At 43.7% G+C, this 16,815-nt stretch overlaps 2 protein-coding genes across 2 annotated transcripts; one reads left to right on the forward strand and one right to left on the reverse strand.

Moving 5' to 3' along the window:
* The first annotated feature begins 8,493 nt into the window (after positions 1–8,493).
* Positions 8,494–10,465, forward strand: LOC141599288 (small ribosomal subunit protein uS12). Its single transcript, XM_074419273.1, has 4 exons — positions 8,494–8,645; positions 9,454–9,609; positions 9,707–9,833; positions 10,144–10,465. The coding sequence occupies exons 1-4, from the start codon at positions 8,641–8,643 to the stop codon at positions 10,282–10,284; spliced, it is 429 nt and encodes a 142-aa protein (XP_074275374.1). The 5' UTR covers positions 8,494–8,640; the 3' UTR covers positions 10,285–10,465.
* A 3,189-nt stretch (positions 10,466–13,654) lies between these two features.
* LOC141599297 (RING-H2 finger protein ATL65-like) lies at positions 13,655–16,105 on the reverse strand. The gene has a single exon (XM_074419284.1). The coding sequence runs from the start codon at positions 15,661–15,663 to the stop codon at positions 14,530–14,532; it is 1,134 nt and encodes a 377-aa protein (XP_074275385.1). The 5' UTR covers positions 15,664–16,105; the 3' UTR covers positions 13,655–14,529.
* Positions 16,106–16,815: the final 710 nt, after the last annotated feature.

The following is a 16,815-nucleotide window of genomic DNA, read 5'->3' on the forward strand; positions in this document are numbered from 1 at the left end:
CCCACAGCTTGAGCGGCTCAGGCTCGAGCTCGATGCTGCGAAGAAGGAAGCTGAGAGGGCCAAGACTGAGGCTAAAAAGGCGGTCCATGCTGAGCGGAAGCTTAGGGAGGACGCTGAAAAGGCTGTCCTTGCAGAGACAGCCAAGGTTGAGGCTGCTAAGGCTGATTTCGCTAAGCTGCAGGAGGAGCGCAACAAGCTTCAGGCCGTCGCCGACTTCAATGCTAAGAAGAGGGACGAGTGGAGGGACATGTTTAGGGCCCAGGGGGAGGCGCTTCGGGATAAGATGGCCATCATCGCCCAGAGGGAGTTGGACATTGGGACGCTCCAAAGCGAGATTCTTTCTACCATGTGCGCCCAATACCGGGACCTGGCCGAAGAAGCCGCCAGGGAAGTGATTGGGGAGCTCTATCCTGATGGCTCCTTTTCGTGGCAAAAATTCGACGCGCTGCTTGATGACAAGCTCGAGGCTAAAGAGAAGGTCGTGGAGGCGAAGGCTAAAGAGGAGGCCAGGGTGAAGAAGGAGGAAGAGGAGGCCGCGGAGAAGGCGACCCTTGCTGAGAAGGCTAAGGCGGCCAAAGAGGAAGCTGAGAGGATGAAGGCAAATGTGAGGCCGCCGAGGTCTTGGCCGAGGCGCCAAGACGATTCTTGGCCGCCAAGACAGCTTCGGTCGCCCACCAAAGACGACGATGTTGCTAACGTTGCGATGGCAAGCAACAACATGCATAGGGAGACGGGCGGTTGTCATCAGGCTCACCCGGCATCTCGGATAACTTCAGCTGTTCGGGGGCCAATTATTAAGCCTTTCCTCCCTGCCATCTTTTGGCGCTTCAAACGATATGTCTGTAACCTTTTGCTTTTCTTTTCCTTGTATTTTGTAAAACTTTGGTAGGTTGTGTTTTGGCTTATCCCTATGGGGACTACGGCCGTCCGTATTCTCCTTACTTGTAATCATTTTTTAATAAAGCTTGTTTATTGGCCCTCGGCTTGGCCAGGGTTTTGATCACAATCCTTCACTTGTCTTCTTGCGTTATTAATTGAGCGCTTTTTCGTTTTTACCTTCGGCCTGGCCGAGGCAGTTAGAATGTGTATCTCAACTGTGTTTAACGTCTTTTTCTTAAACATGTTAGCATGTTGGTCGCTTCCTCTTTCACTCTCGGTCTGGCCGAGGCGTCTGATTTGCGCTTCCCAACCGTGTTTAACGTCTTTTTCTTAAACATGTTAGCATGTTAGTCGCTTCCTCTTTCACTCTCGGTCTGGCCGAGGCGTCCGATTTGCGCTTCCCAACCGCCGCTGTAAACATGTTAGCGTATCGACCGTTGTGTCCCCTGCCAGGCCTTCGGTTGGCCGAGGCGGCTAGAGGTTACGGCTCGACAGCGTTCGTATCTGTAGACATATTGATCGCTTCCTCTGCCAGGCCTTCGGTTGGCCGAGGCGGCTAGAATTGCGTCTCAATCGTATTATACGTTCCTAAGGCATGTTGGTCGCTTTCGCGAGTATCAATCTACGCTGGTAGTGATCGCCGCGCGTCTACTTCTTGGGGTGACTGCCCGGCTTGGGCCGTGGCGTCTACCTCGATATGACTACGGGGGGGATATACACTTTGATGGAAAACTTGGATGATCCTTTATTAGGTATAAACACGCGCCGGGGTGCCAACAATTGTTTTGGACACCTCCGCCGCTATACAAAGTATTTCCTGAGATTGTCAGTGTTCCAATGACTCATCAAAGGCACACCCTCCATGTCTGTCAGTCGGTATGTACCCGGCCTCATTTCTTCAACCACTTTGTAGGAACCCTCCCAGTTAGCCATCAATTTACCATGAATGTTTCCTTTGTTGGTGGCGGCCGACTTTCTTAGGATTAGGTCCCCTACTTTTAAGTCCCTTTTGTGGACTCTTCGATTGTAGGCTCTTCTCATTCGGTTTTGGTATACTGCCAAGTTGAGGCGTGCTGTATCTCGGCTTTCTTCGACCAGGTCTAGGGAGGCTCTTAGACCTTCCTCATTTTCAACCGGGTTAAAGGTGGTCGTTCTGAATGTCGGCACCGTTGCTTCAATTGCCGGGATCGCCGGACCCGTAGACTAAGTGGAATGGACTGTACCCCGTTGCTTCTTTCTCCGTGGTCCGGAGGGACCACAGGACGCCGGGTAGTTCATCGGCCCATCTTCCCTTTAGGTCTTCAACTGTCTTCTTCAAACCATTGAGGATTGTTTTATTGGTTGCCTCCGCCTGTCCGTTGCTCTGTGGGTGGCAGACGGAGGAGTATGCAAATTTGATGCCAAGTTCCTCCAACCAGTTCATTATTGTGTCGCTCCAAAACTCTCGGCCGTGGTCAAATACCATGACTTGGGGTAACCCAAAACGAGTTATGACATTTTCCCAGATTACCTTTCTTACGGCCGCCGTGGTCTTGGCAGGTACCGCTACAGCTTCCATCCATTTGGTGAAGTAGTCAATGGCGATAATCAAGTACTTTCTTCCTCCGGATGCCGTTGGAAACGGCCCTAGTAGATCCATCCCCCACTGCAAAAGGAAGGGGACTAAGTACCTACCGCAGTCTCTGGAAGGTGCATGTATCACCGGAGCATGCATTTGACAGTTGTTGCACTTTTTGGTTTTGGCTCTGGAATCCTCAAGCATGGTGGGCCCGAAGTAGCCGGCTCGGAGAGCTTTGTGGGCTAGTGTTCTTGCCCCCATGTGATGACCACGAGATGCCCTCGTGAATTTCACAAGATATTAGCTCCGCGTCGGCTGGGCCGACACATTTTAAGAGTGGCCTTATCACGGACCTCCTGTATAATTCTCCTTCAAACACCAAGTATCTTGCTGCGATCCTCTTTATCTTCTGTGAGAGACTGCGGTCCTCCTAAATTCATTTATCGGTTTGTATTTCATTATCGGAGTCATCCACGTCGTCTCAGCCTCTATGTCGCCTACCATGCCGACGGTCTCGGTAATGCTTTTGGTATTCCCGATGTCCACCAAAGACGGTTCGACCGACATTCTTGATGGTTGAACTGGCAAGCTTTGAGAGAGCGTCGGCTCGGTTGTTCTCGGACACTGGAATGCATTGTATCTGAAAAGATTTCAATTTTGAAGTGTCGGCTTTTACCCTTTCCCGGTATCTTACCATTCCGTCGTCTCGAGTCTCGTACTCTCCTCTGATTTGATTAGCCACTAAAAGTGACTCTGTTTTCAAAATGATGTGTTCTGCGCCGGCAGCTCTAGCTAACTCGACTCCAGTTATCACCGCCTCGTACTCGGACTCGTTGTTTGAGGCCGAGAAGGTAAATTTCAAGGCGTACTCAAACTCGTCCCCGTTTGGGTGATGATAAGTATCTTGGCTCCCGAGCTGTTTGCCGTGGAGGACCCGTCGGTGTATACTTCCCATACTCCGGGTTTTGCTCTTCTTGATATGTGCACTCGGCCAGAAATCGCAAGTGCATGTCCCTTTATCGAGGGCCTCGGCTTGTATTGAATGCCGGCCGGATAGCTCTCTTGCCCATTTGATGAGCTCTGCCGGATTGCTCAAATTTTTCCAATGCTTTCTCCAATGGCTGGTCGGTTAAGACCGTCATGGGATGTGCGTCGAAGTAAGGCTTCAGTTTCCTTGCGGCAACGACGACAACAAAGGCTGCTTTTTCAATCAGTGGGTAATTTCTTTCGGCGGGCAACAATGTATGGCTGACAAAGTAGATTGGGTGTTGCTGCTTGTCCTCTTCTCTGACGATTACGGCACTGACCGTGGCCGAGGTAACTGCTATGTATAGGTATAGCGCCTCCCCGGATCGGCCGGACGAGGTTGGGGAGAGTTTGAAGATGAGCTTTCGGTTGCACGAAAGGCGTGCTCTGTTCCTCCCCACGGTGAAGTCTTTATTCCCCTTCAGCACTTTGAAGAATGGGGTGCTCTTGTCGGCTGACCGGGAGATGAAGCGGGCGAGAGCCGCCATCCTCCCGGTCAACATCATAACCTCTTTTCGATTTCTCGGCTCCGGCAGGTCCAATATTGCTTTGACTTTTTCTGGATTGGCATCAATTCCCCTGGCGTTGACAAGCACGCCGAGGAACTTACCTGACCGGACACCGAAGTTGCATTTCATTGGGTTAAGTTTTATCTTGTATTTCCTTAGTGAACAAAATGTCTCGTGTAAATCGGCTAAGTGATCACCGTCAGACTTGCTTTTTACAATAGCATCGTCGACGTAAGCCTCAATTTTCGCCCTTTTTTATTTTGGCACACTTTGTCCACCAGTCTTGTGTAAGTTGCGCCGGCGTTCTTCAAACCGAACGGCATCATTTTATACATGTATGTGCCGTTACTGGTGATGAATGCGCATTTAGGCATGTCTTCCTCGGCCATGAATACCTGATGATATCCTGAGAAGGCGTCCAGCAGGCTCAGCATAGTGTAGCATGCCGTGGCGTCAATTAAACTATCTATTCGAGGCAAGGGGTAGCAATCTTTGGGGCACGCTTTATTAAGATTGGTAAAATCTACATTGCATCCATGAGGTCGCCCTCCTGTTGTAAGGATGGGCTTTTCCCCTTCTCTGACTTCTTTGCCACTTTGAGGGATTGCATGTTGCACCCTCTGGCAGATATCTGGACGTTGACCACCTCGTCCTTCTCGTCCTTTGAGACGAGCTTGTGCGCTTCCCCCCGATCCGAGACATACATCAGTGTCAGGGCCCGGATGGACATTACTGCATCGGCCTCGCTCAGAGTGACTCGGCCTATGAGAACGTTGTAGGCGGACGAGCCGTCAATGACCACGAACTCAGCTAGGACATTCTTAGCCGCATTACCCTCGCCGAACATCACTTTGGCGGTCCCGATTGACCCTGGGGTACCAGTACCCCGGAAAAATCGTACAACGGATTGGTGCGGGGGCTCAAGTCTTCAACCTTCGGGCCGGGTTGAGAAAGCACTCCCTGAACATGATGTTCGTGTAGGCGCCTGTGTCAATCAGGCACCTCTTGACCAGGTGGTTGGATATGTCCAAGTGGACTACAAGTGGGTCGCTGTGAGGGGCGATGACTCCCTCGTAGTCCTTCTTTCCAATAGTCATATCGGGGATGTTGGAAGCGGGGATCGCTGTTTTGGGCACAAAGTTGATGGCCTGATACGGCTCGTTCGATCTGCCGTTTGTGCCCATGAGCGGACCCACCGTTCTCGTTGTCCCCGATGACAACATGGATTACTCCTATCCGTTCAAAGACGGATTTCTTATTTGAGCCGCCGCATCGCCTTTTGGCCTTTGGAAACATATTTGCCGAGGCTCCCCTTCCGGATCGCTCTTGAATGGCATTCTTCGAGATGCCTGCGGTTGTCGATATAAGTGGCCGGTGTGGCCATGGTACTCACAAGATCTTGGCTCGTGTCACCGTCTCCCCTCGGCCTAGGAGGCCTTTCCCACTTCGACCCTCGCTCTTGCTCGGGCGAAGACCTCGGCGGCAGATACAACCAGGGGGGTGTGATCATTGTACCGCTTTTGGTAGTACGGCCCCGAACTCCCCCGCGCGCCCGCCGAGTTCTCATTTCCTGGCGGACTGTCGACCGTGACTGTTATTGTCACGGCGTCTTTCATCCGGGTTGTCCTCCCGGCGCTCTTACTCTCTCGAGTGCCCGGTCTCGCCGAGGCCTACCCGGGTTTTGTGGTAGTCCTCCACCTTAATGGCTTGGTCGGCCATCTTCCCCGGCGGAGTCTAAGTTCGGCCTCCGCACTTGATGAGCTCGTTTTTAAGTCTCCTCTTGGGAGGCCTTTCATCGATGCGAAGGCCGCCGGCTCACCATTGCTCGCTCACGAATCTGCTGAACCTTGGCGTCGAACCTCTTTACATAACTTCGGAGAGACTCGCCCCCCTCCCGTCGATAGTCGGAGATCCGATGTCTCGACGGCCCTCCTCTTATTGCAGAATATCACAAAAATGTGTCCCTTAGGTCGGAATAACAGTATATCGACCCATCGGGTAGTCCATTGTACCAACTTTGTGCCATCCCATGCAGGGTCGTTGGGAAGACTCTGCACCAAACCTCATCAGGTTGCTCCCACACCGAAATGTAAGACTCGAAAGCCTCGGCATGGTCGGTTGGGTCGCTCTCCCCTTTGTATGATATGGGCGGCAACTTTAGCTTAGTCGGCACGGGACTTCTAGGACATAGTCACCGAGGGGTGTCGACCACGTGTCGAACGACACGCGGCGATCGGCTCCTCGCATCCTTAGTCCGGCTCCTCTCCCCGTGGCGGGAAGGGCTTCTTCTCCGACTCGGTGAGTCGGGCTTCTTCTCCGACTACGGTGAGTCGGACTTCTTCTTCGACTGCGGCGAGTCGGACTTCTTTCACTCCTGCAGGGCGGGCCTCGTCGGTGCTGCGGCGACGCTGTCCTCCCGCGAGTGCGGGAAGGACTCGGGTCTACCACTAGCACTCTGGCTCCCCGGCGTCTTGACGAGGTCGCTTCTTCCAATGCTCCGTTCAAGTCTCTCGGAGTCACGTTTTGGGCCCTGGTCTCTGTGCGGGTGCCGCCGCTCTTGTCGGAGTGACAGGTGTGAGCCGTGCTACCCATTAGGTCCGGAGTAGCTTCGGTTTAGTTTGCATCAACCACATGTCCCATGATGGTGACTTGGTCGGCGAGCAGCGGTGTATCTGGTATTATTGGCATCCCGTACGCCGGTTGAATTACTCGGCGGTGGGGGGTGCACAACTCGAGAATTGTGGACGTATCATCTTGGCGAGAATTCGGTTTAAATCGATCACGAATACTTCTTATTGTTTCGACATCTTCTTAGCTTTTTGGGTGGGTTTTTGTTTTGTGTTTTTTTTTTTTTTTTTTTTTTTTGTGTTTGGGAATGAATGTGAACTAGCTTCTAGTATCTTTTCCCACGAGACGGCGCCAATTGTTCCGGTGTAATTCCGGAGCGATTATTTGTTACCACTCGTGGCTTGTAGAATGACGTCTTTGATTGAATCCTCCTTTCGGTCTCCTGAAACAATGAACAAACTGAGGGCTCGGCTTTGTACCGAGCGAACTCACTCCGACGCTCAAGTCAGTAAACTTAAACGGATTAAGTTGCGTGTTACTTGGCGAAGTATATATTGTAGAGAGATAAGGAAGATATTACCGTTATTAGGTGTTTAGGTTATTTTTCGGATCCTTTCCTCAATGAGAGTTGAGGAGTATTTATAGACTTTCACCTTTTGTCACGTAGTGGCCAAGTGGCCAAGTGGCTAGCAGGTGGAAAGACTGATGTACCCTCGGCCGAGGGACCCGTGGCAGGCCGGCGGGCCCCGTTGACTCCATGCCGAGGGGTCTTGGATATGAGTACGCGGATATGTGCCCCGGCTAGTCGCCGTGGCGGGACATAGGTGACAGTAAACGTGTTGCGTCGGTGAAGCTGTCTAACTCGTTGACTTGCTGTGGATATCTTTGACCTTGCTCAATATGTTGACTCGGTCAGCGGGTGCAGAATATGCCCCATCACTTCCATTACCTCTCAACGGATGACATTTTATTTCGAGAATATCCAACGGTCAAGTGTTTTGATGAAAATGAAGGAGAATAACGGTTTTATATTAGGGTATTAGAAGTAATTGAGAGAAATAGTAATGTAAAAGATCTTTACCTGGCAAAATGCATCACAAACCCAGATGATCGAGTATGGTGTTGTTACTATTAATAGTAGTTCAACCAAAGTTGGCTTGTGTGAGTTGTAAGGACTCTCATATCTTCAACAAGTGGTCAAAGGTTCGATTTCTGACTCTTGCGAATGAAAACGTCAGTCTTCAGTACCCCAAAAGAGATTACCCTAACTGTCGATAGGGGAAACTCCTGGTCAACACCAAAAAACTACTAATAGTAGTTCAGTGGTCGTAAACCTGATAAACGAGTCGGGCCGATTGGGCGGGTTAGGCCAGTTAGGATGTTTCACATTATCGAGTTGGATGGGGTTGAGTCGAGTCATTTTCTGGTCATGCTGGTCGAGTTAATTGAGCCAGATCATTTTCAGGTCAATGATTAAGAGAGAAGTATGTGTTGTATAGTTTTATTTTGACGGTAAATACTTATTTACACAGATGACATCAAAAGTAATTTCAAATCACTCATTTCAAGTATTTTAGCATCAATTTAAATTTATGTTTTGTCTAGTCATTTTTGAATTGAGTAGTTTCAGATCGAGTGATTTTGAGTCAGACAACTTAATAGTCAACAAACTCGGGCATGTTTAGGGTGAGTTGGATCAATTCTTATTTCAGGTGACATCTAGTCATCTAGGTCTTGTAGTTTGAGTCAAATTCCGGTTAGCCTTTTCAAGTTAAGTTGACTTTGCCAAGTTTAATAGAGCAACCGACCCATAATAGTGCGAAAAGAAGTTCGGGCTCCAACTCGTTGATAACCGTTCCAAGTAACAGTATAATCTAGTAAAACCCAATAAAGAGGCCCAGAAACAAATCTAAAAATTAGACCCAAATTACAAAGCCCTAAAGCATAAAAAATGACACCCCAAATGAAAAACCCTAATATATAATCGCCTCCACATCTCAGTTGCAGGTTTTAATCGCTGCGCCTCACTCCTTTACCGCTGTACAGAGCTCTCCGCAACCTCAGCTGCCGCAGTTTCATACACATTATCTCAATTTAATCATGGGGTAATTCCTTCTCTTAACTCCTTTCTCCTTGAATTTACCACACTTTTTACCCTTTTATTGTTCATTTTGTGTTGTTCATTGTTTATGCTTGGATTCAGAACTATTTTATTTTGATCATGTTTTTAAATTAATGATTCTCTTATGGTTATATGATTAATGGGTAGTAGGCTTCAGATACTTTGTATTTGTATACAGTTTGTGGGATTGAGACTGTTTTATCCTCCATCCCGATCATTTGTTTACCTTTGATTAAAATTCCGCATGAGCTGAGAATACCAGAATTACCATATCAATGCTATGGAAGAATTTACAAATTACTGTATTTATTAAGAGTAAATTAATCGGGTTTCTATCTTCAGAATGTGTGTAATTGGAGAATGACAAATTGAATCATTTGTTTACCTTTGATTAAAAATGGTTCCTAGCACTATGAAAATGAGTATCAGCTTAGATTACCAGAATTGTATGGATAGTATGGAGGAGTTTACAAATTATTTACTGAGAGTAAAGAAAGCCGGTTTCTTATTTTCGAAAAGTTTGTAATCAGACTATAGTGAATTAGTGAATTTGTTTCATGATTTTTCTTTTCATTTCAAAAATATTACTTCCTCCGTCCCAATCATTTATTTACCTTTGATTAATATATCCCTCACAAATAATATAGAAGGTAAACAAATGAATGGGACGGAGTGAGTATTGGTTTCGAGTCTTGTGATTCGGAGAAAGTTTTTATATTAACATTATAGATTACTGGACATATGTTGGTCGTATCGATGGATTTACAAGAAGTCTGATGTTTGTTACACAGGAAGACACGTGGTATGGGAGCTGCCCGTAAGCTCAAGTCCCACCGAAGGAATCAGAGGTGGGCTGACAAGCAGTACAAAAAGTCTCACCAAGGAAATGAATGGAAGAAGCCTTTTTCTGGATCATCACACGCCAAGGGCATTGTCCTCGAGAAGATGTAATCCCTGTCTTTTGAGTTATTTGATTTGATATTTTTCTCTAGGAGGTTGCTGTATATATGTAGATTAATTGAAATATTTTGCTCTGGTGTGCAGTGGTATTGAAGCTAAGCAGCCTAACTCTGCTATCCGTAAGTGTGCTAGAGTGCAGCTGATCAAGAATGGAAAGAAGATTGCTGCTTTTGTGCCCAATGATGGTTGTTTGAATTTCATTGAAGAGAATGTAAGTATTTTTCTCGATTTTACTCCCTCAAATCAGTATTCTTTCCATTGACTTTGATGGTCAGATGATACTGATTTTAACCAATATTCTCATAATGTACATTATGTACAACTTATTTGAAATGATAATAATCAAACAATTGTACATTGTAATTCGACATATCCGTGTTAAAAAAAAAATCAATGGTTAAAGTCGGTTGATTGCCAAAGTCAAATGGGACAATATCAAACTTCACCTTCGGTTATAAATGCTTCTAGCCTTTCTTTCTTTGTTTGGTAGCTTACACAATTTCATAAACTTTTCTACTTAGGATGAGGTTTTGATTGCTGGGTTCGGACGTAAGGGTCATGCTGTTGGAGATATTCCCGGAGTTCGTTTCAAGGTCGTGAAGGTTGCTGGTGTGTCACTTCTTGCCCTTTTCAAGGAAAAGAAGGAGAAGCCCAGGTCTTAAGCGTCAGTAATTTTGTTAGTATGCCATACTAAATGGTGTTTCTGTTGTTTGGGATATAGTGATAGAACCGAGTTTTCATGCTTTTTTCGTGAACAATATTTTTGTTTCATTTTTGCTTTGTGGTAGGAAATTATGCAACAATATTGTTGATGTTCAGGATTATTTTATCTTTGGTTTTTCATCCTCTCCTTTATTCTGTTTCTTCTTTTAAGCTCACTCTAGTTTCATTCTACTCATTCTTTGCATCAAACATGAGGACCTGTCTTTTACAACTTGTTAATGTTGAAAATGCAAAATCGTAGCCACAGTTTCTTGTTTTGATTATTGTGTTGATGAATGCTCTCTGATAGTTTCGTGAGCCAACTTCTAACATTGCGGTGGGTGTGTTTTCCTGGGATGTTAGATTCCGTAGATTTAGCTTGGAGGGAGGAAAGTGAGGGAAAGGAAAGGGAGGGAAAATTGAAGGATTTTTGTTTGCCTAGTAGGAGGGAAAATGGATCCCTGCCCCTCCATTTCTCTCCACCCATATTTGCTATCCAAATAAGGGATTTTATATCCTTGCTCTCCCTCAGTCCCTCCCTTTCCTATCCCTCCACATCCTTCTATCTAAAGTAGGAGGGGAAAGGAAGGGAAGGAGGAGCTCATTTTCCCTCCAAATCTTTCATTTGTTGGAGGAGAAATAATTTGGTTTGGACTTTGGAGGGATTCATTTTTCCTCCCCTCGTAATCCCTCCACCTCTATTTTGCTAACCAAATAATGGAAGATTGTACTTGTCTAGTTATGCTATCTGTATCACTGTATTGTATCTGTAACAAATGAAAGAGTGACAGGAGAAGGAATTACCCCCAGTACTCTGGGTATTGGCCCCTGATTCCTGAAGTCCTTTCCTAATGCCTGTCAAGTGGGTGCAACGATGCAAGAAGATGCGAGTTGCCAACTTGGAAAGATCCATCAAAATGTTCTTTGTCCAAGTATGATACCTCGGAATGAACGTTTGATGATACTTGGACTATTTCACCAAACATAATACTCCATGAAAACATACAAGTAACTACACGTCTACACGCCCCCAATCTACTTATAACCCTAACAAATACTGTTCTTATTAGACTTCTGTCTATAAATTCTTCTTTTTTTTTTTTTTTTTTTTTTTAAAAAAAAAAAAATAGCATGTCCAAGGGTCGGATTCGGGTCTCATGAGTGGGACAAAGACCATAACCAACAGGTTGACTTTTTCTGTTCAGTTCACTTAAAATTATGAAGTGCACACCGCCAAATTACCATCTATTTGCTTATCTATGACTAAACATCATCTAATAAAGGTATAATAAAACAGTTGGCTATTGGAAAAATGTTAAACCTTTTCTTTTTCAGCTAGTCTTGCTTGTGACGGGCTAATCCCGTCACAAGCTTGTGACCTCTCGCAAAAAAAGGAGAGGGAACAAGGTGGGGCACCTCCATGTGCTTCCCACTCACCTTTCAATGGGTATTTTGTGAGAGAAAATGGTATCCGTCACAAATCCGTCACAAGCTTGTGACGGATATTGCCCGTCTTCAATGAGATTTTGTGTTTCTTTTTATCGTCCTGAAATTGCTAACATTGCCTGACTAAATGACCAAGTTACCCTTTTACACCTGAGTAAATGACCAAATTACCCTTTTACACCTGAGTAAATGACCAAATTGTCCCTTATCTTAGTTCCCTCCGCCACCCATCATACTCAACTTAACTTCAGCCCTTCCCCTCTTACCTGCATCATCAAAGACCTCTTGTAAATTAAAACTTTTAATTTACTAATATAGCTCTAGTAAATGACGAGATTAACCTTCTTTTAATTTATTACTTTAATTACCTTCACCTAATCACCTCCCACAAGGCCACAATATTATCTATGTATACATTTTAATCTTTAACAATTTCATCATTCAGTCTTCATCTTACGACTTACATAACTAAAAACAACAATTTAAGATGAACAATTGATCCCATTAATTTTTTATTTATTTAGTTTACTTATTATAGTTGATAATTATGTCTTGCTGATACAATACCACTGTAAATTAATTGAAATTCTCATATACTCCGTACTACACTGGAAAAATCTAAGTTTCTAAGGGCAATATAAATGGGGATAAATAAGAAGTCTCATAGTATCTTATAAGGAACTTCTTAGTTCTTACCCATTGTTCTATATATATAATAAAAAGTTCCTTATATGAAACCGGTTTCTACAGCAAGAAACCGGTTTCATGTTAGAAAGTATGAAACTTTTTAGTTTTTACCATTGAGAAGAAATAAAAAGTTTCACAATTAATTATGTGGGTTGATGTGTTTAGTATGAAACTTCAACCATTGTTATTGTCCTAAAATTGATCAAGTAATATGAGATATTCGTTTGACCCAATTACATGACTACATGTCTACATGTCTACATGTCTACAACCAATAGAAACAATAGAATGATGCCCAGCAAACTAATACTCCCTTTGTTCCCGTCGATGGTGGTCTTGGGCGTCGTACTGAAACTGCCCCCCGCGCAGCTTTTGACCATGTCCCTTGACCATGTACTAGTATTAAACTCGTGCAAAATTATATAAATGATGACGGCTTAAACCCGAACATCAACTTGTATTGTATGTAATTAAGGTTATGTTTTAGTTTTTTGGGTATTTCTGGCACGTGTTTAAAAACCCTTTTTTAAAACCGTGCAAAATTACACGAATATGTTATTTAAAATATGGTAAATGATAAATACAACCCAATGGTTGTATTTAAGAAACTAAAAAAGGAAATAAATACTTAATACATGCATTAATTACATTAATTCATGTGTAATTTATTCTCTAATTTCTAAATTAATACCAAATTTAGAAGGTTATTAAATGTTTAAATTAATGGGTTGTATTTATTATTTGCCTTAAAATATTATTATCATGGAGAAGATTTTAAAGACATGATTATTTTGGATAAAGGAAATAAATACTTAATACATGCATTAATTACATTAATTTATGTGTAATTTATTCTCTAATTTCTAAATTAATACCAAATTTAGAAGGTTATTAAATGTTTAAATTAATAAATTGTATTTATCATTCATTTCTCTTAAAATATTATTATCATGGAGAAGATTTTAAAAACATGATTATTTTGGATGCTGCTTTCATATCTAAAAATGCGATTAAAATACCATTCTAAAAACCGTGTAAAAGCAAATAAAGGAATTAAAAAAGAGAGGAAATATGAAACAACCTCCCTTTACTTTTTCGTTCCCTTTCACACCCATTACATATAATTATCACATCATACGTCCTTCAACAATTCCACTAGTAAACTAAGTGGTGTACCGACGCACTACCAAGCAAAAATTAAGAAGAAAACAAATAGATAAAAACATTATCAATAATAATTAATATTCATACAAGATAGGAGTATATAACCAAACCATACATGCAACATTCATTTACCAAACTTCCATCAACCTTGATTTTAATTTATAGGGAGCAAAAGAAAGATCAAGAGAGACATTATTACATACTAGAATTACAATAATTCTCGTACAAAACCACTTGTTTTACGGCCCTTAACGCTCAAATTGTAAAAGATCATAGAAAACCGTTTTATAGGAAACTCCTAAAATTAATCGATCACTAATCCATACCACCAAATTATAATGCTCTATATTAACAAGACGAGACTAGATTCGAATTAAACATGGTTTTCCTTCTTCTCATATCCCCGTGTCTTGCACCAAATATCATACCACCTGATCTTATTAACGCACTATAATAAAAAATGAAGACGTCATTACCACCTTCTCACAAATCACACCCTCCCACATCACAATACCACCCAATAATATCCTATCATCGTAAATTCTAGTATGGTAATTACACCATATCAGCCGATAATACCCTATCATCATAAATTCTAGTATAGTAATTACACAATACCAGCCGATAATACCCTATCATCATCGTAAATTCTAGTATGGTAATTAATTAATCTCTCTGTATCCGTCTATCACTCCCTCCCTAGTCCCTACTAGTACTAGTCAATGAGTCGTCAATATCAACACATTAAACGCATACTCGACAACCTCCAATTAATTACACCATTAATTAGCATTTATACCTCTGTACCCCCATGTCGTCTACTTTCTCCCCCACCTCATTAATTCCTCCCGACCCGACCCGACCCGTAGCGGAACCAGGATTTGAACTTAATATCGTAACCGTCCCTGCTAGTTCCGCCACCTTTCCGGCGATATTAATGCTTCTGGATCTCCCATCCTCATCCTACTCGACGTATACCCTAACATCCTCCCGCCGCCGTATCTCCAACTAGCTGATGATTCCGACATCGGAAATTTACTCCGTCGTCGGAAAATCGCCGGCGACGGAAATACTCTCCATGACGAAGGCCGTTTCAACCAAAAGCTACGCCGACGTTGTCGACGATGCGGTGTAGTTGCGGATAATCTTTCTGAGGCGAAGCTTCGTCGTTCGAAGCTGAATGAGTAAGATCGTTTTAGTAATAAGTTGATGTCTCGACGACGATCGTCTGACTGAATTAATATTCCTCGTCTTGTCGGCGATGGCGAGACGAGGAATTCAGTGGCGGCGGCAGGTTGAATTTCGCTGGATAATTGTTCAGGTAATGGTGCTAAAAACACGCTCTCGAAAGACGGACGGATTCTCGCGGACATGAGAGGTATCATAGGAGAATTGCGCGGGAAGAAGTCGTTAGCGCGACAAATAGGACACGTGGCGTGAGCACGTAACCACACGTCGATGCAATCGACGTGGAACGAGTGAGAACAGTGAGGTAATGTTCTCATGTAATCACCGTCTTCGAAATCGAGTAAACAAACAGCGCAATCTTCGAACAAATCGAGTTTCGAAGAATTATAAGTAGTTAACGGAATTGTATTAATGACGGAGTCATGGAGACCGTAATACGGAGAGTAAACGTAGAATCCTCCTCCTGCATCGGAGTCGTAAAGAGGAAGGGGAAGAGGAGGAAGGGAATCGGTATCAGATGAGGGGAACGGAGGGAAATGATGATGATGCCGCATCCTGCAACGCCACCGACGGTAGTGTTGCAGGATGCGGCGGAGAGGGGGGAAAAGGTGTTGTGATAGGAAACGAGAGTAAGCTATTAGGAGGAATGCCGCGGCTGCTATGATTACCATGGCTAGTAAAGGTGGGCTTAGGTCGATGTTTTGTCGAGGCGAAACGAGATGATTCTGTGTGGTTATTGGTGTTGCTGGTGCGGTGATTGGTGACGGTGTTGGAGACGACATGGGAGATTGTTCGGGCGGGTCGGACCATGTCGGTTTAGTAGGAGTTGGAGTTGGAGTAGAAGTAGTTTTCATGAGGTTAAGAGAGGGGAAGAGGAGTAGAGAAGGTAAAGTGTATGAAGAGGGATGAGGATGTTTTGGTTAATTAGTTTTTTTCTGGGACTTGGGCCAGGGGATTTGGGGCTACTGACACGTCTTCAGGGGGGTGTACTGAGAGAGATCGGGGAAAAGTCGAAAACTCGATTTTTTAAAACAAGTCTGTAAATGAAAAAGGGTTGTGAGGCGTCTTTAGTTAAGGCGGTCTTAAATAAGACCTACTCTATTACCATCTCTAAATGAGGTGCGTAATAGTTACGGAGTATTTGTCATTAGATATGTAAAATCCTCCATAATTTACCGGGGAAATAAGAAAAGAAAGAAAAGTATGTAATGTGGAAATAAAGGGAGCTTCCTTGGTATGTTTATGTTGACATTTGGTGGAGGCTCACCACTTGAAGAGTTGACCTCTACATGTCTTGTGGTTAACATCTTTTTTGCACCGTGTTCTTAAGAGTAAGGGATCATTGGGATCGCTATGGATTGATGTGATTGTTGCTGATATCCAGTATATATGTGTAAATCACAGCTTCTTGCTTTTTCTGTGACTCATGAGTGATTACTGCTTTCGTCTTCGCAAGGATAATATTAGTTACACTTTTCTAACAAGAAGCTACTTTCTCAGTCACAGTTTCATGTTTTGATTAAGCACCAATTGTGTTGATGAATGCTCTCTGATAATTCAGAGAGCCAACTTTTAACAGTCGATTGCTTAACCTTGATTACCTGATGAGTAGGATGTTGTTTTGCTTGATCTTGTAGCATCCTGTAGAGTATTCTGCAGGCAACATAATAGGAACGATACATCGGATGTGATGTTTAGGCTAGCACCATAGTTTCAGATGACGGTTCCAGTGAGTTTTTTTTTTTTTTTTTTTTTTTGGCTGTGAAGAAAGAGTTACATTTTAGTGGTACGATTCACTACAACATAAAACACTAGAGAACTAATAGTTACACTCAGTCTCTTCGGTTACTTTACAGGAACTTTTCCATACTTCAAAGATCATTTCTTAGTTTCTTACACAGCTGATAATTGGCAAATATAGCTTTTGATAGTTTACTGGTCTGACTGGTGTTTCTGCAAATGACAAGTTGTGATGCACACCATTGCAGCGTTATATCAAAATGTGT

The sequence above is a fragment of the Silene latifolia genome, chromosome 1 (assembly GCF_048544455.1).
Source record: "Silene latifolia isolate original U9 population chromosome 1, ASM4854445v1, whole genome shotgun sequence".
NCBI classification, from domain to species: Eukaryota; Viridiplantae; Streptophyta; class Magnoliopsida; order Caryophyllales; family Caryophyllaceae; genus Silene; species Silene latifolia.